At 41.3% G+C, this 23,258-nt stretch overlaps 1 protein-coding gene across 2 annotated transcripts in view; it reads right to left on the bottom strand.

Annotated features, from left to right (window-relative positions):
* TDRD7 (tudor domain containing 7) overlaps positions 1-23,258 on the bottom strand; it is a 100,544-nt gene that overhangs the window by 5,801 nt on the left and 71,485 nt on the right. For both annotated transcript variants that reach the window (XM_055578588.1, XM_055578589.1), the window contains 7 exons: positions 20,942-21,053; positions 17,583-17,785; positions 15,328-15,462; positions 13,363-13,449; positions 6,716-6,850; positions 4,244-4,354; positions 1,604-2,106 (listed from right to left, as the gene is read on the bottom strand). In XM_055578588.1, coding sequence (XP_055434563.1) covers positions 1,604-2,106; positions 4,244-4,354; positions 6,716-6,850; positions 13,363-13,449; positions 15,328-15,462; positions 17,583-17,785; positions 20,942-21,053 — 1,286 coding nt within the window. The remainder of the gene's footprint in view (positions 1-1,603; positions 2,107-4,243; positions 4,355-6,715; positions 6,851-13,362; positions 13,450-15,327; positions 15,463-17,582; positions 17,786-20,941; positions 21,054-23,258) is intronic.

The raw sequence follows: 23,258 nt of genomic DNA, 5'->3' as shown, positions 1-23,258 counted from the left end.
AAGAATGAATGAAAGTACTTTCTAGAAAAAATAAGTAGTTGATCTCTTAAACTGAGTTTAGGGGTATGTGCCTGTGTGTATGCTGGGTCAGGAAGGGTAGGGAGAGAGACAGTTCTTTGTGTGGATCCAAATGTGCAAACATGAGAAAACAGACTGAAAGTGTTAAACAAAGCCTCACGGTCCAATGGCTAAGAAAGAAAGTGAAGTCGCTCAGTCGTGTCCGACTCTTTGCGACCCCATGGACTGTAGCCTACCAGGCTCCTCCGTCCATGGGATTTTCCAGGCAAGGATACTGGGATGGGTTCCCATTTCCTTCTCCAGGAGGTCTTCCTGATCCAGGGACTGAACCCGGGTCTCCCACTTTGTAGGTAGACCCTTTACCGTCTGAGCCACCAGGGAAATACAACAGCTAAAGAGCAGTGAAATATGCATTGTTGTACCTTATAAACGGAGAAGGCACTGGCACCCCACTCTAGTACTCTTGCCTGGAAAATCCCATGGACGGAGGAGTCTAGTAGGCTGCAGTCCATGGGGTCGCTAAGAGTCGTGTCACTTTCCCTTTTCTCTTTCATGCATTGGAGAAGGAAATGGCAACCCACTCCAGTGTTCTTGCCTGGAGAATCCCAGGGACGGGGGAGCCCAGTGGGCTGCTGTCTGTGGGGTCGCACAGAGTCGGACACGACTGAAGCGACTTAGCAGCAGCAGCAGCAGCAGCAGCAGTACTATAAAGGTGGCAAGAGCTCTCTAGGAAGCAACCAACTGCCTATATCAGAAATCCTGTAATCTTTAAACAAGTGATTTCTCTTCTAGGAATCTATCCCATAAATAATCAGAGAGTTGAACAAGGATTTCAGTTCAACATTATAACAGTGAAAAGTCTGGGAGGAAAAAAAACCTATAAAAAAGAAAATGGTAAGTAAACTGTGATTTCTCTTTATGATAGAATATTTAGCCATTAAAAATGTTTATGAAGAAATGATATCACATGAAAAACGGTTCACAGAATTATATTAAAGTGAAAAAGTAGGTATGAAATTACAAATTGTAGAAATATGTATATGAGAAAAACCTAGAAGAAATACGTAAGTAGTTTAAAAGGGGTTATGTTGGTTGGCTGACCTAGTTTTCTTATACTTTTTTGGATTTTCTAAATTTTCTCCAGTAAATATCTTATTTTTAAAATTTAAAAGTCATCCATAAAAAAATTACTTCCTAAATAATAAATATAAATACTAAATATTTTTTCTCACAGGAAAGTAGGAAAAACGTTTAAACTTTCACTTCTGATGTAATTAGGCTTTAACAGGAATATGGTCATTAGATTTTCAGCTAAACGACATCATTTAAATATTAGAAAATCACATAATTTACTGGTCTTGTTTCACATTCAGAATTCCCATTTGTGTAGTTCCAAATGGCACTCCAGTATCCTTGCCTGGAAAATCCCATGGAGTGAGGAGCCTGGTGGGCTGCAGTCCACGGGATCCCAAAGAGTCAGGCACGAATGGGAGACTAACACAAGTCCCCCTGCAGGGATTAAGGACTCTTGGTATTATTCTACAGATTTTTCTTAGGAGGAGAATAAAAGGCTCTAAGGACCTACTTATTTTCCACTTTGGCAGCATACACTTGGTCTTTCTCCACTGCCACATGGCGCTCCTCAGACACACTGTAATACAGAATCATCTCTTCCATCAGAACTTCCAGCTTGTGTATCTCTTGCCATGGCTGGATGACAAAGTAGCCAGGGTGACAGGCCACAGGCACGTACACATCCATGTGTTCCCCTGGCTTGGATAAGTGGACAGGAGGTGGCAGTTCCTTTGTAAAGAAACAGCTGGGGTGGTTGACCACAGACTTCTTGAGGACATCCGTGAGGCTCTTTCTGAAAGTCTCTCCAGTGTTGCCCAAAATGGGAGTGTTCGCACTTTTGGTGTTGGGGGAGCTGGCTCCACTGGATATGGCACTCAGAAACACATCCTTCTGATGTTTCCATAAGTCTGCATTTGTAATCTGGCGATTGATACTGCGGTGAGGATCAGGGAAGTTCTTGGGGGTGAATAAATAAATATGTGCGATACCTCTGGTTTCATCCACTTTTGTAACCTTTGGAAAACACAAAACACCAATTTAAGAAATCTAAGTTCATGCTGGATTCCTAGAGGTCATTATGTTAACCTTAAATATTAAAAACAGTATTCTGCAAAAAACCCAACTTGCTAAAAATAAGTTTATTTAAGGTCAGATGAGTTGTCTATCACAGCTGGAGCAAAGAATAAGCTTGTAGGTCCAAGCAGTATAGAAACCAGTAGCACCTTGTAGAAATGGAAACTTTAGTAACCTCTAAGAACTGAAAATATCTATGACTTGCTAAAGGTTTGAGTCTGATTACCATGACTAATTTTTTAAAATTAGTGATACGTTAAAACACTCCAAGTAGAAAGAATATCATGATGAATCCCCATGTGCTCATCATCCAACTTCAACAATAAAAACAATAAAAATAGCAAAACATCCTATAAGCATTCTGCTTAGTGCTGGTGCACCTCAGACAGGAAGGGGAAGGAAAAAGCTTTGCCTTTCACCATATCTTTTGGGACCCTGGGTCCAAATTCCTTATTTGGTCCTAATATGTGTTCTCACCCCTCTTCCTCTTCCCTAGTTACATAAGAGGAGAGGGGCCTTGGGAGAAAAAGAGGAAGAAAGCTCCATTGAATAGGCCAAAATTAGTCACCATTTTGCACCTTTTCCCCAGGAGACCTCCGACGACCTGTCTACATTCTTCTGTTGGCAGTGGGAGAGTCTGTACAGAAACCCCACATGCTGGTACCTGGGACTAGGCTGCTGTGTGCCCCCAAGGGCTGGGTGTCTGTTAATTCTTCTCACCAGCTCCTCTGGTTTATCTTAGGAACAACAAAAATGAGATACTTCTATCTTTTATCAAACTGGGCTAAGAAATGAAAGGCAGGAACACAGACGTGAAGACAAGGAAACACCATCATGGCAATCCTTCTAAAGTCATTTACTTTAAAAGTTTTCCTCGTAGCAAGAGGAGTCAATTTAAATTCATCCTTTTGAGGGTTAATGAAGTACTGACTGTTAATTCATTTTGATATTAGTGGTACAGAAACACTATTTCAACCATCAACCTCTAAAAATGTTTTTATTGACCAATACCCTGGCTTTAGGAGCTGAAAATTTAGCTGAGAAAACAATATTTGTGTGGCAACTGAAGAATACAAAATGGTACATAACTGTGTGACTGTACATGATAAGCCCTAGGGGAGAACGAAGACAGGAAAATCAGTGTGGGCTAGAATAACTGAGAGATCTTCATGAAGAGATTTCTCAAGGACATTTCACTGTTAACTGTTACGTGCTTATATAAAATTATAACACTATTTACATTAGTTAAAATAGAGAAATACTATCTTACATTTCTTTTTTTTAATGTTACATTTCTATTCTTGGAAATATGAGCAGTGTTTTTGATATACAGATTGAAGAGTGTGAAAAAGAAACACATTAGTGAAAGAAAGAAAGTAGTTTATGTAAGTTTTAGGAAAAGAGACAAAAAACCAAGATTATAAGCAAAATTTGTTTATAATTCATTTTACTTTAGGAAAAAAAAAGACATACAGGACTTACTTAAATGCCTTTAGAAACATTTATCAAGAAATATATGGTCCAGGGCTTCCCTGGTGGTCCGATTAAGAACCCACCTTGTAATGCAAGGGACATCAGTTCGATGCCTGGTCTGGGAGATCCCACATGCTGTGGAGCAACTAAGCTCACGTGCCCCAACTACTGGGCCAGCACTACAGCCCTGCTCTCCTCAACTTCAGAAAGCTCGTGCAGCACGGAGCCCCAACACGGCCAAAAAAAAAAACACAAATAAATATATCTTAAAGGAAAAAAAAGAGAGAGATATGTGGTCCTTTGTTGGGTACTTAATTCCTTATCATGGCGCAAATTAAGAGCTGAAAACTATCTGCTACTTTATTAATAATCAAAAAATTATATAAAAGATTTAAACATAATACTGCAGATACAGGATAAATTCTTAAATAAAAATTAAACCATGAAATGTCTCATAGCTACACATGTAATCAATCTCCTAACTACAAAAGTGTGTCAGATGTGAAAGCATCAGTTTACAGAAAGATAAAATTCTTTCACAAAAACCAAATGAGTCCTTTTGGCTGACAAGCTCCCGTTTATCAAGACCATTACGATAACTAACCTTAATGCTACAGTCTGAGCAATTCAAAACAGAATCTCTTAGCCAAAGCACAGCATCAGGGGTCCACATGCCAATAGATTGTGGAAGATCTGCTAAACAGCACTTGATAGCCTGAAAATAAAACACAATGGAAAAGAGGGTACACCATCTTAAAATAGGTACTTAAGAGTTACGTCAATATTATTTTCATACAAGTCAAATGTTTCCAAGATAGAAAGCAAGCAACAGCTAATAGTGACAATCACAGCTCTCGGGCTGGAGCGTCCGTGTTCCTATTTATATTACTACCGTGATCTTTATTCCTATGAGCCAGGGTTATAAAGGCATGGTACGGACTTCTCACCCTACAATACAATACTACAATACTGGCAGGCTAGTGCTGCCATCTGATTTTACAGATGGTGAAACAGACTCAGACATACTAACCTGTGTAAGTAAGGTCACAAAGTCATGAAGACAAGATTAGGACTTATATTGAAGTCTTCCCTCTAAGTCCAACTTAAAAAAAAAAAAATGAAGTGTCATTTGGAGGAAACCTGACTCACTGTAGAACTCTTTGTGGAGATTTCCTGCTGAATGAAGCATTTCTAGAGTACCCCAGGCACTTGTGCTCACTTTTTTGAAAGAGGGCTTCCCTTGTGGCTCAGCTGGTAAAGAATCCACCTGCAATGTGGGAGACCTAGGTTCTATCCCTGGGTTGGGACGATTCCCCTGGAGAAGGGAAAAGCTACCCACTCCAGTATTCTGGCCTGGAGAATTCCACGGACCCATAGGGTCACAAAGAGTCAGACACGACTGAGCCACTTTCACTTTTGAAGGAGGTTGTTACGAGAATTAAGAAGGCTAAGAAAAACTGAAACCCATCGATACCTAAAAGCCTCATTTTCCCTGATGCTTTCTACCTCCCACCATCACTGCACAAGCTTCTGGAAAATGTCTACCTCAGGGAGGAAAAGATAACCCCAGGGACTCCCTCCAGTCTCATGGGAGCCTTTGAATTGATGGAGGCAATTTTGTGAAGAATACTTCCAGGATTCTTACATTCCTCCTTTCCTCTCTGAGCCCCACCCTCACTGTCACACCTCTCTTCACCCTTGAGGGCCCCCAGTCTCCCACTGTGCCCCTTGGATGGGGTTCCTTTCTGCGTGAGAAGGTCACTGAGAGCAGATGCTACCTGGTGGGCATGGGGGAGTGAGGCAGGCTGGCTGGGCCCTGGGCACTGGAGAGCTCACACCCTCCCCTACAGAGAATGGCACTCCCAAGCTCCCTTAGAGTGCTGTCCTATAAAAGGGAGTGCTCAGTAGAGTCACATTTTCTAGTTTCAGAAGATAGAAGCAAACGACTAATTCACATTTTAAAACACTATACGAGCCAACAGTTAAGATCCAATATTCATGGGTCAGCCTTGGCCAAAGGCCATCTGTTTGCTACTCTCAACCTCTTAGGGAGATGCTGTTAGCCAGAGGCTTGGCCTAGCTGGTTATAAGGGTTCTCCCAACTTCACAATTATCAAATAACAAATCCAGTAAGGTTAATAGAACAAATTATAGTGGCTTTTACCAAGAAGGTACACTATGCATAACCTTCAGACACTCAGAAGCAGTAGGACAGATCCCCCTTCCCCTCCAGTGCCGGGAACCATTTCTAGGTAAGGCTGGCCCTGGATGGGTGTTCTAACAAGGGGTACAAGGCCAGAGGTGTTCAAACTTCTTATCATCTGGATTTCTATCAAGAGAGGAATGATAGACTACGGTTAATCTTTTCACTGAAACCTATGGAAGTGAAGTGAAGGTTGCTCAGTAATGTCCGACTCTTTGTGACCCTGTGGACTATACAGTCCATGGAATTCTCCAGGCCAGAATACTTCTCCAGGGAATCTTCCCAACCCAGTGATAAAACCCAGGTCTCCTGCATTGCAGGCGGATTCTTTCCCAGCAGAGCCACAAGGGAAGCCCAAGAATACTGGAGTGAGTAGCCTATCCCTTCTCCAGTGGATCTTCCCAACCCAGGAATCGAACCAGGGTCTCCTGCAGTGCAGGTGGATTCTTTATCAACTGAGCTATCAGGCAAGCCCCCGATATCTATGCGGAAAAGATTAAATATAAACATATCCAAGACAGGTTACTTAACTGAGAACTCTGGAAGTAAATATCGACATATAATATCCTGAAACTGTGTAGAAGCCAGCGCAGTCATCTAATTATTAAAATAGAATCTCTAACTGGACAATATAGCCTGATGACTCAACATGCTTGAAAAAACATTTATCAAACAACATTCTCTAAGTCTGACTGCCCTTCCTGTTTAAGCAAAATTTTACATCTGAAACCCAGTCAGCCACTCCACATTTGGATCATTTCCAGTTTTGCTGTAAGCTCAATCATTATCAAAACCTGAGAGAGCATCTCACAATGTGATTATGAATGCGTTCAAATCCCCTCCAGTTAGTCTCCCAGGCTGGACATACAGTACCTGAGGTGGCACTGAGATCATTTCTTGGAGAAATCGTGGGGGGATTTCCCTGAGCTCGGACACTTTCACAGACGTCACAGTGCCAGCGTCCAGGAACTGAACGTCAAGGGCCCGGCTGCTGTGCACATTTGTGATCTGTGAAGAAACAAGTGTTGGCTGATTTATTAGCATATCCCACAGGCCAAAATAGTTCTGTTCAATTTCATTCCATACAACTCTAAAATGCATTATAAAAAACAACAAAGACTATATGCTGGTTAAATTTTCTCTTATTTTAAAATGTACTTGTTTCCCAAATAGATATTCTTTTACAGTAGAATTGACATCTTGCTGTTAATTCATAAATAAAGTAATAATTACTATGTTTGCAACTCTAGGACACTACTGATTATAAAACAATTTGGTATATCATTATATGTTGTTGAGTGTAAGATGCAGTTCTCCAAAATATTAGCACATGAGGGAGAGAAAAACTATTGTGTCTCAGTAATCAGGAAATTAATAGAATTCAGAGACAGAATTTCACTTGTAGTAAGTAAATACTATATATATTTAAAACATATTTTGCTATTTTGTTGCCTAGTCAGAAAGCGCAATGATAATTTGTATCATTTGGCCTAACTAAAAATTGGAACTAAGAAAGTCAGGTCTCCCACATTGCAGGTGGATTCTTTACCATCTAGCCACTAGGGAAGTCCCAGAATACTGCAGTGGGTAGCCTATCCTTTCTTCAGGGGATCTTCCCCACCCAGGAATTGAACCGAGGTCTCCTGCATTGCAGATGGGTTCTTTACCAGCTGAGCTACCAGGGAAGCCCAAGAATACTAGAGTGGGTTGCCATGCCCTCCTCCAGGGGATCTTCCTAACTCAGGGATCAAACCCAGGTCTCCCTCATTGCAGGCGGATTCTTTACCATCTGAGACACCAGGGAAGCCCAAGAATACTGAATAATTACCTACCTGTGGTCAAATGGCAACATTACAATATAAGATTCTGGATGTATCTTTAAATGCCCAGTTTCCCCTAAAGTGAAGTCACTCAGTGGTGTCCGATTCTTTGTGACCCCATGGACTGTAGCCTACCAGGCTTGTCCATCCATGGGATTTTCCAGGCAAGAATACTGGAGTGGGGTTGCCATTTCCTTCTCCAGGAGATCTTCCGGATCCAGGGATTGAACCCAGGTCTCCCGTATTGTAGGCAGACACTTTACTGTCTGAGCCACCAGAGAAGTCCAGTTTTCCCTAATATGCCCCTAAAATACCACTGTGGTATTTGCCATTGTTAAATATTTGTGTGTGTTTGTGCTTAGTTGCTCAGCTGTCCAACTCTTTATGATTCTTGGGACTGGAGCCTGCCAGGCTCCTCAGTCCATGGGATTCTCTAGACAAGAATACTGGAGTAGGTTGTCATGCCCACCTCCAGGGGATCTTCCTGAACCAGGGATTGAATCTGTGTCTGCTGTGTCTCTTGCATTGCAGGTGGATTCTTTACCTGCTGAAAGGCTTTCTCTTCACCATCAGAAAAGCCCGTTAAATATTTACATTGGCCAAATACAACCCCACTGGGGTGGTTATCTGGACTAAGATTTCACATCTACAACTGCACTAACCGATACCTAAGCGTGGTGGTGGTGCTTTCAATACGATGACTGTCAAGAAATGGGTCACTCTCAGCTTGAAGTCATATTCACCAAAAGTGAAGCCTTTTTCTACTGCCCCAGGTAATGCCTGATTAATAGCATAAATTTCTAAACCTCTTAAGACATGATAAACACAAACAGTCCCATGGAACAATATTTTAAAATCTATTCATTTATTCATGCACACATACCGAATATATACATTGATTGGTATGGATGCTTGCCGTATCCAGGCCTAACTGGGCTACAGAGATATACCACCCCTTCTCAAAGAGCTCCTAGTGCTGTGAGAGAGGAGACAAATACATGCCATACTATACTGTAGTAAGGGTGATAATGAAGATATGCGTGGGGTATTATGAGAACACACAGTGTGGTTAACTGACCCAGCAGGAGGTAGGTGTTAGAGCTAGCTTTCAGGAGGAAGGAAAGCCTAGAATTGGTACTTTTTTCCCCAAAATTTACTTTTCTTATTTCAGTAAAATGCCTACACTACAGAACATTTAGATACTTAAAAAGAATGATATCAAAATCACTCTTCATCTACTATAGGTTACAGTTATCTGTCTAGTCTTTTATCTATGATTCACAAAAATTACAACATGTTTGCAGATACTATTTCATAGTTCACTGCTTTCCACACAATGTCTCATAAAAATATTTCATGTCATTTGTTTTCTATGTAATTTTACCTAAGTCTATCCATTGTGACTTATCTAACAAATCACTTTGGATGATTTAAGTTGTGTAAATTTTTGTCACTTAAAGAAATAATCATATTTATTAGTCACGTGTATTTCCTTTTTCACAAACCGAAGTTTTGTAAATTTCACAAATTTATGTCCTTTCAGAGCTGGACCTTAAATGATGAATGGGAGTAAACCAGATTGATTGGTAGGAGTCTAGTTAGAGGCTAATGTCGACATTTCAAATAGAGGGGAGAGGATGGGCAAAGGCACACACATATTTCTCACATGTGGTGACTACAAGCATTGTGGTTACATTAGAGCATCATGTGAGAGGCCAGCCAAGGCAAGAGGTGAGGCTGGGAGACAGGCAAAGGGAAGGTCAGCAGAGCCAGACATGTCTTTAAGAACTGAGACTTTACCCTGTAGATAAGAAGCCAATGTCAAGCCTTAAGTAGAAGAATGAGGTGGTCAACTTCATAAAATTGCTAATCAGGGCTTTGGGATCTGATAGATTTTGTTTTGGGCTTCCCTGGTGGCTCAGACAGTTACATGTCAATTACCCTACTTACTAGCTGAGTTACTTTCCTCATCAGTACAAACAGGGATAATAGGGTTTTGCAAACATTAAATGAGATCAGTTTACCAAACAAGTAGTGCTGTGGAAACAGTAAATCTCATCATAAGCTGGATGTGTTACTATTTGCATTTTGGGTTGCTCACTCTTAGCGGTACAGAGCTTGACTTGAGGAAGACAACGGTGAAGGCAGAGGAAACAGTTGGTGTGGTACTGCAGTGATCTGGGCAAGAATTGACAAAGATGTAAAATCAGCAGCATTTGGTGATAAGTTACATTGCAGGGCTGAGGAAGATGTAGGATTCAAAGATAACTCTTAAGAAACAGCCTGAATGGCTGCACAAAGGGAGGTGTCACTAAAACAGAGACATGGGAGAAAGGTAAGGATGGGGAGAAAGTATTTTGGTTTCAGACACACAGAACTTAAAGTTTGTGAAATGAACAATTAGGCTGGCTTTTTGCTTAAATCTACAGTTCACCAGGGGCTGGAAAATTAATTTGGAAGTCATTAGGGCTGAAATGGTACCTGAAACTATGAGACAGGATTACCCAGAAGGATAAAGAGGCCAAGAAGACTGATAGCCAAGACAGGACTTGGGGACACTGACACTGACATTTCAGAAGTGGGGATGGAGGGAGGTTTTGGGTGAAAAATAAGAGAAAGAATCATTAGACTATCACAAGGAAGATTAGCATTTGATAATATGGTACTTTAGTGAGAAGAGAATTTCAAGTTTCACCACTATTTGATGCAAAGAGGTTTGGAAAGACAAGACCTGGAAGATACTAATTTGACTGCATAATAAAGATGCTTTTACAAGAACAGGCTCTCTGATGGAGTGTGGGCAGAAGTCAAGTGTCAGTACTGAAGATTGACTGGAAGATGGTGCAGAGTGAAGGCTGATCACTTCTACAGGGAAATGGAGAGCAATGGCCTCTGCATTGAATAAAGTTGGCTGGATGTATGGAATATGTTCAGAATATGTATGTGCTAAAATTAAACAAGTTAAAATGTCAAGAGCAAATACATCACTTAAACACAGGATCTGCTTTTCATTAATCATCTTTCTTTCCCTAACTTTCTATGCATCATTAAGAGAATGAATACCTCTGCTACCCTAAAGGTAGATAATCACAATTTGATAGCAATAAAAATAATACTAGATATTTATCTAAAGTATTTGAGCATGCAATGAGAAAGTATTTGCCAAAAAGGTGTATAACCTGATTATCAGTTCAGTTCAGTTCAGTTGCTCAGTCGTGTCCGACTCTTTGAGACCCCATGAATCGCAGCACGCTAGGCCTCCCTGTCCATCACCAACTCCCGGAGTTTACTCAAACTCATGTCCATTGAGTCGGTGATCCCATTCAGCCATCTCATCCTCTGTCGTCCCCTTCTCCTCCTGCCCCCAATCTCTCCCAGCATCAGAGTCTTTTCCAATGAGTCAACTCTTCGCATGAGGTGGCCAAAGTATTGGAGTTTCAGCTTTAGCCTCGGTCCTTCCAATGAACACCCAGGACTGATCTCCTTTAAAATGGACTGGTTGGATCTCCTTGCAGTCCAAGGGACTCTCAAGAGTCTTCTCCAACACCACAGGTCAAAAGCATCAATTCTTCGGGGCTCAGCTTTCTTCACAGTCCAACTCTCACATCCATACATGACCACTGGAAAAACCACAGCCTTGACTAGACGGACCTTTGTTGGCAAAGTAGTGTCTCTGCTTTTTAATATGCTATCTAGTTTGGTCATAACTTTCCTTCCAAGGAGTAAGCATCTTTTAATTTCATGCATGCAATTATTATCTGCAGTGATTTTGGAGCCCCCCCAAAATAAAATCTGACACTATTTCCACTGTTTCCCCATCTATTTGCCATGAAGTGATGGGATCGGATGCCATGATCTTAGTTTTCTGAATGTTGAGCTTTAAGCCAACTTTTTCACTCTCCTCTTTCACTTTCATCAAGAGGCTTTTTAGTTCCTCTTCAACTTTCTGCCATAAGGGTGATGTCATCTGCATATCTGAGGTTACTGATTTTTCTCCCGGCAATCTTGATTCCAGCTTGTGCTTCTTCCAGCCCAGCGTTTCTCATGATGTACTCTGCATATAAGTTAAATAAGCAGGGTGACAGTATACAGCCTTGACGTACTCCTTTTCCTATTTGGAACCAGTCTGTAGTTTCGTGTCCAGTTCTAACTGTTGCTTCCTGACCTGCATACAGGTTTCTCAAGAGGCAGGTCAGGTGGTCTGGTATGCCCATCTCTTGAAGAATTTTCCAGTTTATTGTGATCCACACAGTCAAAGGCTTTGGCATAGTCAATAAAGCAGAAATAGATGTTTTTCTGGAACTCTCTTGCTTTTTCCATGATCCAGCAGATGTTGGCAATTTGATCTCTGGTTCCTCTGCCTTTTCTAAAACCAGCTTGAACATCCAGAAGTTCACAGTTCACGTATTGCTGAAGCCTGGCTTGGAGAATTTTGAGCATTACTTTACTAGCGTGTGAGATGAGTGCAATTGTGCGGTAGTTTGAGCATTCTTTGGCATTGCCTTTCTTTGGGACTGGAATGAAAACTGACCTTTTCCAATCCTGTGGCCACTGCTGCGTTTTCCATATTTGCTGGCATATTGAGTGGAGCACTTTCACAGCATCATCTTCCAGGATTTGAAATAGCTCAGCTGGAATTCCATCACCTCCACTAGCTTTGTTCATAGTGATGCTTCCTAAGGCCCACTTGACTTCACATTCCAGGATGTCTGGCTCTAGGTGAGTGATCACACCATTGTGATTATCTGGGTCATGAAGGTCTTTTTTGTACACTTCTTCTGTGTATTCTTGTCACCTCTTAATATCCTCTGCTTCTGTTAGGTCCATACCATTTCTGTTCTTTATCGAGCCCATCTTTGCATGAAATGTTTCCTTGGTATATCTAATTTTCTTGAAGAGATCTCTAGTCTTTCCCATTCTATTGTTTTCCTCTATTTCTTTGCATTGATCACCGAGGAAGGCTTTCTTATTCCTCCTTGCTATTCTTTGGAACTCTGCATTCAAATGGGTCTGTCTTCCTTTTCTCCTTTGCTTTTCACTTCTTTTCACAGCTATTTGTAAGGCCTCCTCAGACAGCCATTTTGCTTTTTTGCATTTCTTTTGTTTTTCATAAAATACATTTTACAATTTATATAAATTTTTAAAACATTCATTCAGTTATACTTTATTCACGTTTTTACTATAAGTATTACTTTAAGTATTTATGTTTTTACTGTAAGTCTTACTGTAAGTATGAGGGCGTCAGAGGATGAGATGGCTGGATGGCATCACTGATGCAATGGACATGAACTTGGGCAAACTTGGGAGATAGTGAGGGATAGGGAGGCTGGCATGCTGCAGTCCATGGGTTTACAAGGAGTCCGATATGACTGGGCAACTGAACAACATTATACATACTATTCATTTCTGTATTTTGATTATTTCTATTTTGAAATACACAGATAGTAAAAGTGTGTTTGTATAGACACAAATATAGTAAAAGTATAAAGCAGTGAAGAGGAATGAGAAATACCACATTCAGCTGGTATGCCCAGGGGAGGAAGTAAAAACAAGGGCTGCCGATAGGCAGGGTCAACTGTAATAGTTATGTTTCATTTCTTAAACTGGTGATTTTTTTTTAAACAACAACAAAAAAATCTTGTTTGTACATCTGAAATAGTTCATCTTAAATTCAAAAAACAGTCAAGTGTCTAATTTTACCTCTACTCGTAGCCATTTTCCTTTGCAGTGGAAGAGGCAGACTTTCCCACAGAAGGGTAATGAAACGAAGTACTCAGAAGTCATGTGCTGCAAAACACAAACACATGACACACTTATTACTCACAGCAACGTTGCCACACCACTGCTGTGGTGCAGGTCGACTGCCTCCCTGTCCACGGTCAGACTTCCAGTGAGGCCTGCACTGCAGCGGACACAGCATGTGTACTGGCTTGTAGGGCTCCAGCCTTTTTCATCCTGTGCTTGTTGGTTGCAGCCGTCTACTCTTTCCTTTAGAGTGAATGTTTCTACTCTCCTTCCTTGCACATGGATCATAAATCAGCCCTGTTAACACGTCTAAAAATGATAGCATGGAGGTCAGGATGATTCATCCAGGCTCTGGCACCATCAGTTAAACACAAAGGAGGAGGATGAATCTGATAAAAAGAACAGCCTGGATGAGAGGGAGGTGGTTAGGTTAGCTGTCCATTAGGCCTCCTCTTCTCTTCTGTTAACATTCAGATTCAAAGAAAAGATTTAATTCCAAAACAAAAGAAATGTTATCAACACAAATGTGGATATCAGTGCCAGTTCAGTATCTTCATCCTCCTCCTCTCTGTAGCTTGAAGCTGGGGACCTGCCATTGGTTCTTTCCTTCAAGGTAAATGTTTCTACTCTCCCCAAAGGCAATGTCTCCCTCCACTTGAGTTCCCAGGGCACTAAGAACTATCAAGGGTGCTTTTCATCACTATAGATAATAAGCACACGCATGTAAATGAGTAACTACAGTCCACCCTCTGGGGTCTCAGATTTCTCCAGGATAGATTAGCAAATCAAACTTAAGTAATGCTCCTGAGATACCTCTAAGACATCTGCAATGGAGAAAGAGGTAAAGTTACAGATCTAATGTCTTGATTCTAGGCTGTAGTCTGAACACAAGTTTATTCCAATTCAGCAAATATTTTGGAATACTGATTTTATGTAAGACAGTAGGTAACGTACTACAGTACCTAAATGAATTAGGTACTTACCAGAACCTGGGGAGGTTCAGTCTCTGCCCTCAGGAAGCCTACACTCTAGTAAAGCAAACAAACGTCCAAACAGCTGAAACAATGCTGCGTAAAAGTGCTGTGAGGCCCTTGGGTGCTCTGTAGGTTAGAGAGAAGCGTTCACTTCCAGGGTAAGGGGGTCAGAGTTGAAGGGGCACAGGAGTTTAGTCATTTGGAAACCACAGCATATTGTGGATTACGACTACAATGTCCTAATGGAGGTAAGGAAATCCCTTTAGGAACTTAAAACCTCTATAGATCTTGATTCAGAAAAAATGATACTAGAATTAAAGGGCAAACTAAGAGTGAAAGTGAAAGTGGCTCAGGCATGTCCGACTCTTTGCGACCCCATGGACTACACAGTCCACGGAATTCTCTAGGCCAGAATACTGGAGTGGGTAGCCTTTCCCTTCTCCAGGGGATCTTCCCAACCCAGGGATCGAACCCAAGTCTTCTGCATTACAGGCGGTAAGAGATTATTAATAAGTATAACTATAGAACCACATTTACCAGGGTACAGGTTCTCTCAGGGACCATAAAGAGCTTGGGGAATGATTCCTTGTAAGTTTTATTCTCCTTGTAAATTCCATGGTTCTGCCTTTGTTCAGGCAGAGGAGCCAGCTGCACAAGACGACAGTCACAGGCAGCTGCACTGCAGGCTCCTCAACTGCACCTCGACCCGTCACTGAGCACTTTCTATGAGCCAGGCCCTGTGGATACTCAGTCTTATTATCCTCATTCTACCCTGCAGAAACCAGGGAGGGGTTCTGTTTCAAATTCTGAAGTCTGGCGATCTTACCCTCTATTTTAGAGATTCTACCTTAAACTGTTCAAAGCTTACTACAAGAATACAATTTAGTGACTCCTCTTGATTGCAATGCTAGGACTCATCTTGGAAATAGATGCTGCTCAGCCATACCTTACAGTGGAAGTATTCCTCTATCTTATGCAGAAGGTCGTTGAGCTTGTTCAGACCCTTACAAGGCACCTGGCAGTAGAGTGTGCCGTCGGAGCAAATGTTAGTCACTCTGACATTAGTGTACATGGCATCAACCTGGAACAAAGGACACACCAAGCATGCTTGAGAACAGAGTGCAGCTCTTACCTACCAAAGGGGTAGTTCACTGAAAGTCTCTGCATTTTACAATTTTTGAAGCAAGCAGGACAAATAGGATAGAATGAAATTCATAATGCAAATGTGAAAAACTAGTTTGGCTATCTCTCTTTCAAAAGGAGTATCTGCTCTCAGTTGTATCAGGCACAGAGTAGACATTTTGCATATATTATTACCACTTTCCCCTAATAGGCTAAGAATATCTTTAACTCTGGTTTATCTTCCCCCCATTAATTTTGTTGTTGTTCAGCTACTAAGTTGTATCTGACTCTTTGTGACCCCATGCACTGCAGCATGCTAAGCTTCCCTGTCCTTCACCATCTCCTGGAGTTTGCTCAAACTCATGTCCACTGAGTTAATGATGCCATCCAACTATCTCATCCCCTGTAATCCCCTTCTCCTGCCCACAATCTTTCCCAGCATCAGGGTCTTTTCCAATGAGTCAGCTCTTTGCAGCAGGTGGCCAAAGTATTGGAGTTTCAGCATCAGTCCTTCCAGTGACTATTCAGAGTTGATTTCCTTTATGATTGATTGGTCTGAACTCCTTACTGTCCAATGGATTCTTGAGAGTCTTCTCTGGCACCACAATTCAAAAGCATCAATTCTTTGGCACTCAGCCTTCTTTGGGCTTCCCCTGTGGCTCAGCTGGTAAACAATCTGCCTGCAGTGTGGGAGACCTGGGTTTGATCCCTAAGTTGGGAAGATCCCCTGGAGAAGGGAAAGGCTACCCTCTCCAGTATTCTGGCCTAGAGAATTCCATTGACTGTATAGTCCATGGGGTTGCAAAGAGTCAGACACGACTGAGCGATTTTCACTTTCAGCCTTCTTTATGGTCCAACTCTCACATCTGTACATGATTACTGGAAAATACCACAGCTTTGACTATACAGAGCTTTGTCAGCAAAGTGATGTCTGTTTTTCAACACACTGTCTAGATTTGAGACTACCCTAGTGGCTCAGACAGTAAAGTATCTAGTTGCAATGAGGGAGACCCAGGTTCAATCTCTGGGTCAGGAAGATCCCCTGGAGAAGGGAATGGCAACCCACTCCAGTATTCTTGCCTGGAGAATCCCATGGACAGAGGAGCATGGCAGGCTACAGTCCTTGAGGTCGCAAAGAGTCAGACATGACTGAGCAACTAACACTAGCTTTGTCACGGCTTTTCTTCCATGGAGCAAGCGTCTTTTAATTTTGTGGCTGCGGCTGCCATTTGCAGTGATTTTGGAGCTCAAGAAAATAATGTCTGTCACTGTTTTCACTTTTTCCCCATCTATTTGCCATGGAAGGGACTGGATGCCAAGATCTTAGTCCCATTAATTCAGAAAAAGAATTATTATATAAATATTTTTGCAATATTAACAGAAATGAAAATAAACAACTCTCAAAAGATCAATCCCATTATTAGTCTACTTTCTAATCCTTGCCAATGGCCCACGTGAATTTCAGTAACTTTAAAAAACAGAAAAGGTTTAATTTTAGCCACTTTTAGTCAAATCATAATATGAAGTATGAAGGCAATTCACTGTTGTTCTATTGATAATTATTAAAACAATACTTTCCCAATGTTGTTATGAAGTTTCTAAAATAATCATTTTTAACACCTAATCCTATTCTTTAGAGTGGCTGCTCCATAATTTATTTAAAGGTGTCCTTTCCTACAGACATCTATGTTCTTCACATTTTAAAAATGTAAAAGCTAGCAATTCAATTAACATCTTCACTGATCTAATTTTCCCTTCTTTTGAATTATCTTCCCTTATATTTGCAAAATAATTTCATATAAAATTAATATATGCTCTTTGTAGGAACTCAGAAATAAAATAAAAATCCAATTCTTAATGCTCTTTGTAGGAACTTGAAAATAAAATAAAAATCCAATTCTTAATAATTACTATTTATGGTTTGGCATTTCCCCCTACTTTTAACTCCCCTCTATCTTTTTTTCTCAATACTATGTATTCTGTCTCTATCTAATGTTAGCCTAAAATTTACTGCATTCTATTCTGGTGAATTTCTTTCCTGTGATATGTGTGAACAGACAACAGGGGTCATGGCGGTACCTGAAGGTGAACCTCTAGTGACTTGTCACATATGGCCTTTAAGCAGGTAGCATTGATGTTGATGTCATCTTCTCCTGAGGTATCATACAGAACAACCAGTGGAATGTCCGTTTTTTCAAGTATTTCCACTGCAAAGATCTTCCCACAAGTTAAAGATTCCACCACTTTCACTAAGTCAGGATCATCACTTAGAACTTCCAACCCTGAAAAATATTGAATATTTAAATTTCTATTTAATTAGAAGAAACATTTTAAGAAACACTGATTATATTCATTCTGGCTACTTATTACAATTATGAATCTACTACAAAATTCTTAAACTTTATAGGGAAGCTTTGTTTTACAAACTTCTTTGTAGTATCCAGCCTTAGGTTTAAAAATATTCATTATAATGTGAAAGTCTTTTTGAATGATTACACTAGCTGCAGGCAATCTAACAGCAAGAAGAGAAGTTGATGATCAATCTGAATTTCTACATTAGGAGAAATAGCCTTCACTTTATATACAAGCACATATTTAAAACAAAGAGACTAATGCATATAAAAAATTAGCAACCAATTATGTCTTATAGTCATGGATTTGTAACATTCTTCCTAAAAGTATAACCTTGGTGTTTTTTTTTTTCAGTTTCTAAGTAAGTATACACAATTATTTCTTTCACAAACATGCATTTATTGAAAATTTAGATAGCCTCCCCCCTCCCTTTCTTTTCAAGTACACCATGATGGCACTGAGAATACCAAAGGACTTACTGATTTATGAAAGAAAGATTAAATATTGTTTAATGTAATATGGGTATTAGTTGAATTTTATCATAGTCTAATTATTCTTTATTCTTAGAAAATTGTAATTTCATAGATCATATATATGCCCACTCAAAGTTAATCTATTAATCTAATTAAACTAGGGCATCACTTCCCCAATGGTACTGCAATGTCTATGTTTTCCCCCTTTAAATCCATAAGCAAAAGTTCACAGATTCCTTATGACATACCTTTCTCTTGTTCTTATCCTGTTTTCATAGCTGCTGCTGCTGCTGCTAAGTCGCTTCAGTCGTGTCCGACTCTGTGCGACCCCAGAGATGGCAGCCCACCAGGCTCCCCCGTCCCTGGGATTCTCCAGGAAAGAACACTGGAGTGGGTTGCCATTTCCTTCTCCAATGCATGAAAGTGAAAAGTGAAAGTGAAGTCGCTCAGTCGTGTCTGACTCCTAACGACCCCATGGACTGCAGGCTACCAGGCTCCTCTGTCCATAGGATTTTCCAGGCAAGAGTACTGGAGTGGGGTGACACTGCCTTCTCCATCACTAAGCTTCTATTAAACCTTTCATTTCAGCATCCCAAATCTTTACCTGTACTCCTGGTATGTTCTTTTCAAAACCAACTTCCACAGGTTTGTCACAAGATTTTATAGTTACTCAGGATATATCTCACAAACAGAGCCGAATCTTGCTCCTCTGACACAGAGACTTAGCCCTGCTGGGAGGAGGTATTTCTTCACAGGTCTAATTTTCATGAAAACAATTTAGATCATTTTCTGAATCTAACTCCAGCTCTCCTGCATGATGCACACATATTTCCATGCCTTTCCACAACATTAACATTTGTCTCTCATACTTTTAGGCCATCCCAACACATTATCCTCACACACATGCATTTCTCTATGCCTCCTCGAGGAGGAAAAAAAAAGAGCAGTAATACTTGACAGTGCCAGAGACTGACCGTGACCTACAGCCAGGCTCGTGCTTGAGTGCATGAGAGGGTGCTCCATGGTAATAAGCAGTACCTACAGAATCTATCTGCATATCTGAGGTTATTGATATTTCTCCTGGCAATCTTGATTCCAGCTTGTGCTTCTTCCAGCCCAGCGTTTCTCATGATGTACTCTGCATATATGTTAAGTAAGCAGGGTGGCAATATACAGCCTTGCCGTACTCCTTTTCCTATTTGGAACCAGTCTGTTGTTCCATGTCCAGTTCTAACTCTTGCTTCCTGACCTGCACATAGGTTTCTCAAGAGGCAGATCAGGTGGTCTGGTATGCCCATCTCTTGAAGAATTTTCCAGTTTATTGTGATCCACACAGTCAAAGGCTTTGGCATAGTCAATAAAGCAGAAATAGATGTTTTTCTGGAACTCTCTTACTTTTTCCATGATCCAGCAGATGTTGGCAATTTGATCTCTGGTTCCTCTGCCTTTTCTAAAACCAGCTTGAACATCCAGAAGTTCACAGTTCACGTATTGCTGAAGCCTGGCTTGGAGAATTTTGAGCATTACTTTACCAGCGTGTGAGATGAGTGCAATTGTGCGGTAGTTTGAGCATTCTTTGGCATTGCCTTTCTTTGGGATTGGAATGAAAACTGACCTTTTCCACTCTTCAGAGTCCCTTGGACAGCAAGGAGATCCAACCAGTCCATTCTGAAGGAGATCAGTCCTGGGTGTTCTTTGGAAGGAATGATGCTAAAGCTTAAACTCCAGTACTTTGGCCACCTCATGCAAAGAGTTCACTCATTGGAAAAGACTCTGATACTGGGAGGGATTGGGGGCAGGAGGAGAAGGGGACGACAGAGGATGAGATGGCTGGATGGCATCATTGATTCGATGGATGTGAGTCTGAGTGAACTCCGGGAGTTGGTGATGGACAGGGAGGCCTGGCATGCTGTGATTCATGGGGTCGCAAAGAGTCAGACACAACTGAGTGACTGAACTGAACTGAACTGAACAGAGTCTATCTCAGTAGGAAGGCTGGGAGTCACTTCACAATAGGTTGAATGACACAATTTAAACTGACCAAATCCCACGATACAGGGCCTCGAGTAGCTGCTGCTAGGGCAGTTAGGGCAACAACCACCTAACCCTTTCAGATGTCCAGTAGATTTCCAAATAATAACACTAAATATGCTATATGTTATGTATGGTGGTGGTTTGAATGGTGGTTTAGTCGCTAAGTCGTGTCCAACTCTTTGCGACCCCATGGACTATAGCCTGCTAGGCTCCTCTGTCCATGGGATTCTCTGGGCAAGAATACTGGAGTGGGTTGCCACTTCCTTCTCCAGGGGATCTTCCCAACCCAGGAATTGAACCCAGGTCTCCTTCATTGCAGGCAGATTCTTTACCAACTGAGCTATGAGGGAAGCCCATATGTTATGTATAATGTAACAAAAATATATAAAAACATTATAACATTTTTATAATGATCATATCCTATAGAGAGAACATTAAACATGAATTTACTTATACCTTTCAAGAAATAACACATTTAACACCTGGAAATACTTAGTATGCTTTAGGACTTAACTACCCCAAGGTACAATGATAATACACACCAAAGTGGAGAGCTCTTTTAAAAAAGTTTCTTTTTACCTGCGAGCTTACACTTTGTAGCTTGGAATGAGAGTGAACAGAACTTCGGGTTCAATCTGTATGCTTTGCTCTTTTCAACATTTTCACTAAAACCATAGTCAACGTAGCATACCTAATGATAACAGAAACAATGTTTAGGTTCAAATAAAATTCTTTATCCTTACTTCTTAAAAAAAAAACTCACGATGCATTTAATTGGCTTCAGTTTACTCCTTTACCAACAGGGAGCAGAGGGAAGACTGCGGAGCTCCGATGCCTTCTGTTAGCTTGTCAGCAGCACACATATCTGATCTGCCATCCCTGGCTGCTCCACTCTTGCCCTACTATCATAATGCCTACATCACCTCCTTCTTTTCTGATTTACACCTCTCCATTATTTGTTTATAGAGGAGCCACACACTGGGGTATTTGTCAGATTCTGTACCCTCAAAGCAGCACTTATGATGGCCTGCTCTCAGCTGTTATGTTTCCAGGAACTGAGACGCTGTCTATGACAGCAATGATGTTGCAGCTGGATAACATGAAATCCTACACTGTAAAAGTAGATAATTCCGTTTTTTCTCAGGGCTGGGAAGCTGAGTTAGGCTTTCATCCAGCTCAGGAAAAGATCCCAAGTCTGCTGGACAGAGTTCTGTGTTTACAGAAACCTGCATGATGCTTTCTCATCACCAACACAGATCACTGAGCGCCTGGAAAGTATGTTTAGTGTATTAATAAAACTTTATTTGAAAAGGACTATATAACCAAAGCCTTTTTCCTTTTGGAGAAAAATAAAATCTAGAGACCTTAAGCTTTGATTTAGAATGACACCTAGGAATAGGAGGGTAAGTGCTGAAAATTTAGCATGCTTCTCTAATTAAAGCAGATGATAGTTATTACAAAAATAAGACAAAACAAAGCAGGGCAAAGGCATGGCAGAGAAATACCAAAGAGTTTTACTTTCTGCAGTAAAATAAAGTCCACAGCTTCTGAGTACTGAGATTCTGGTATTAAGTATACAAAACAAAAACTCTCCCCCATCAGAGAATCTAAGGAAGAAAAGCACAGAGAGAAAACTAAAGTTGTTCCCTGGCCACCTGATCACTGGGGCTGTGGGGCTGTGTATTCCAGGTTGAAAAGGATCATCTGTTAGAGCTCACATCTTGACTCAGTGCTCCCTGAGGCCTCAACCCCTGGCAGGTCCCCACACTGCAGCCAGCAATTTCTCCAACCCCAAATTAGCACCTGCATTTCCTTCCCCAAAACCTCAGGATCCACACAGCTTTTGTTTCCTTTAATAGTAGTCACCACCCACAACTTGGATTCTGCTCTTCCTAGGCCTAAAATGGAGACAACGCGTTCTGAGAATAGAACATAATATGTGAAATCATGATTCCCGGGCAATTCAGAACGTAATCCCAGCAGCAAGAGACAAAAGAATACTGTTCTAAATCTTCAAAGGGTTTCTATAACTCTGAAGCTTTTCTTTTCTTGCTTTATTCTTTGGAATCACGATACCATGTGTTCGCCTGTCAGCTGTAGTTCATAAAACATTTGCCCATGGATGTCCGGCTAGACTCTCACAGCCCTCTGCCCTTCAGCCCCGGGATTAGCACACGCAGGCTCACTAGCCTCGCGCTGGGATCCAGTGCATTCCCAGCTCTCTGGCTCCCTCAAGTGGCCACAGATCTCACAGTGCCTTCTGAGTAATAACCAGCAGACACCTCTGGGATGTGGTCTGGACCAGGTAAAACTGGCACCAACCTGAGGGGTGACCACCAGTTCCTGTTTCTCATGTTCACCAAAATCTGTGGAAATCAAGGAGGGGATGGATACTTGCTGTTAGGGATAGCAAAATTCAAGAGAAACAAGACTTGTTGAGTAGCTAGTGTTTCTCCTAGTAAGGGGTAAAATTGATCTCTGTCTGGTTCACGGGGATATGGGAACAAGATCAGGCCAGGATTGCCACAACTACTGCTGTCTTAAAGAGCTTACTATGTACAACACACCAAGCTACCCCTTTTATTCCTAACACCAGCCCACAGCTCTCAGAAGCAATGACACAGCCGGTTGCTTCCTGTTCTGTCTTCCAAGAGGCACTTTCCTGTTCTGGTTCCCATGACATGGTCGTCTTGGTTTTCCTCATTCTTTGGCCATTCTCACAGTCTCCTTTGCTCCTCTCATGCCCTCCATCTAAATGCTGAAGTGTTTCAGAGCCTGGTTCTGGGTCCTCTTCTCTGTTCTATGAGTGATTCTTCCTCTAGGTGACCTGACCCAGTCCCAGGGCTTCAAGTGGCACTTACATGCCGATGCCCCCACCCCGGTCCTGACTTCTTCC

This window comes from Bubalus kerabau, chromosome 4 (genome assembly GCF_029407905.1).
Source record: "Bubalus kerabau isolate K-KA32 ecotype Philippines breed swamp buffalo chromosome 4, PCC_UOA_SB_1v2, whole genome shotgun sequence".
Classification (NCBI taxonomy): domain Eukaryota; kingdom Metazoa; phylum Chordata; class Mammalia; order Artiodactyla; family Bovidae; genus Bubalus; species Bubalus kerabau.
Note: the sequence above shows the minus strand (reverse complement) of the source record. Positions and strands in the feature narration are given on the sequence as shown.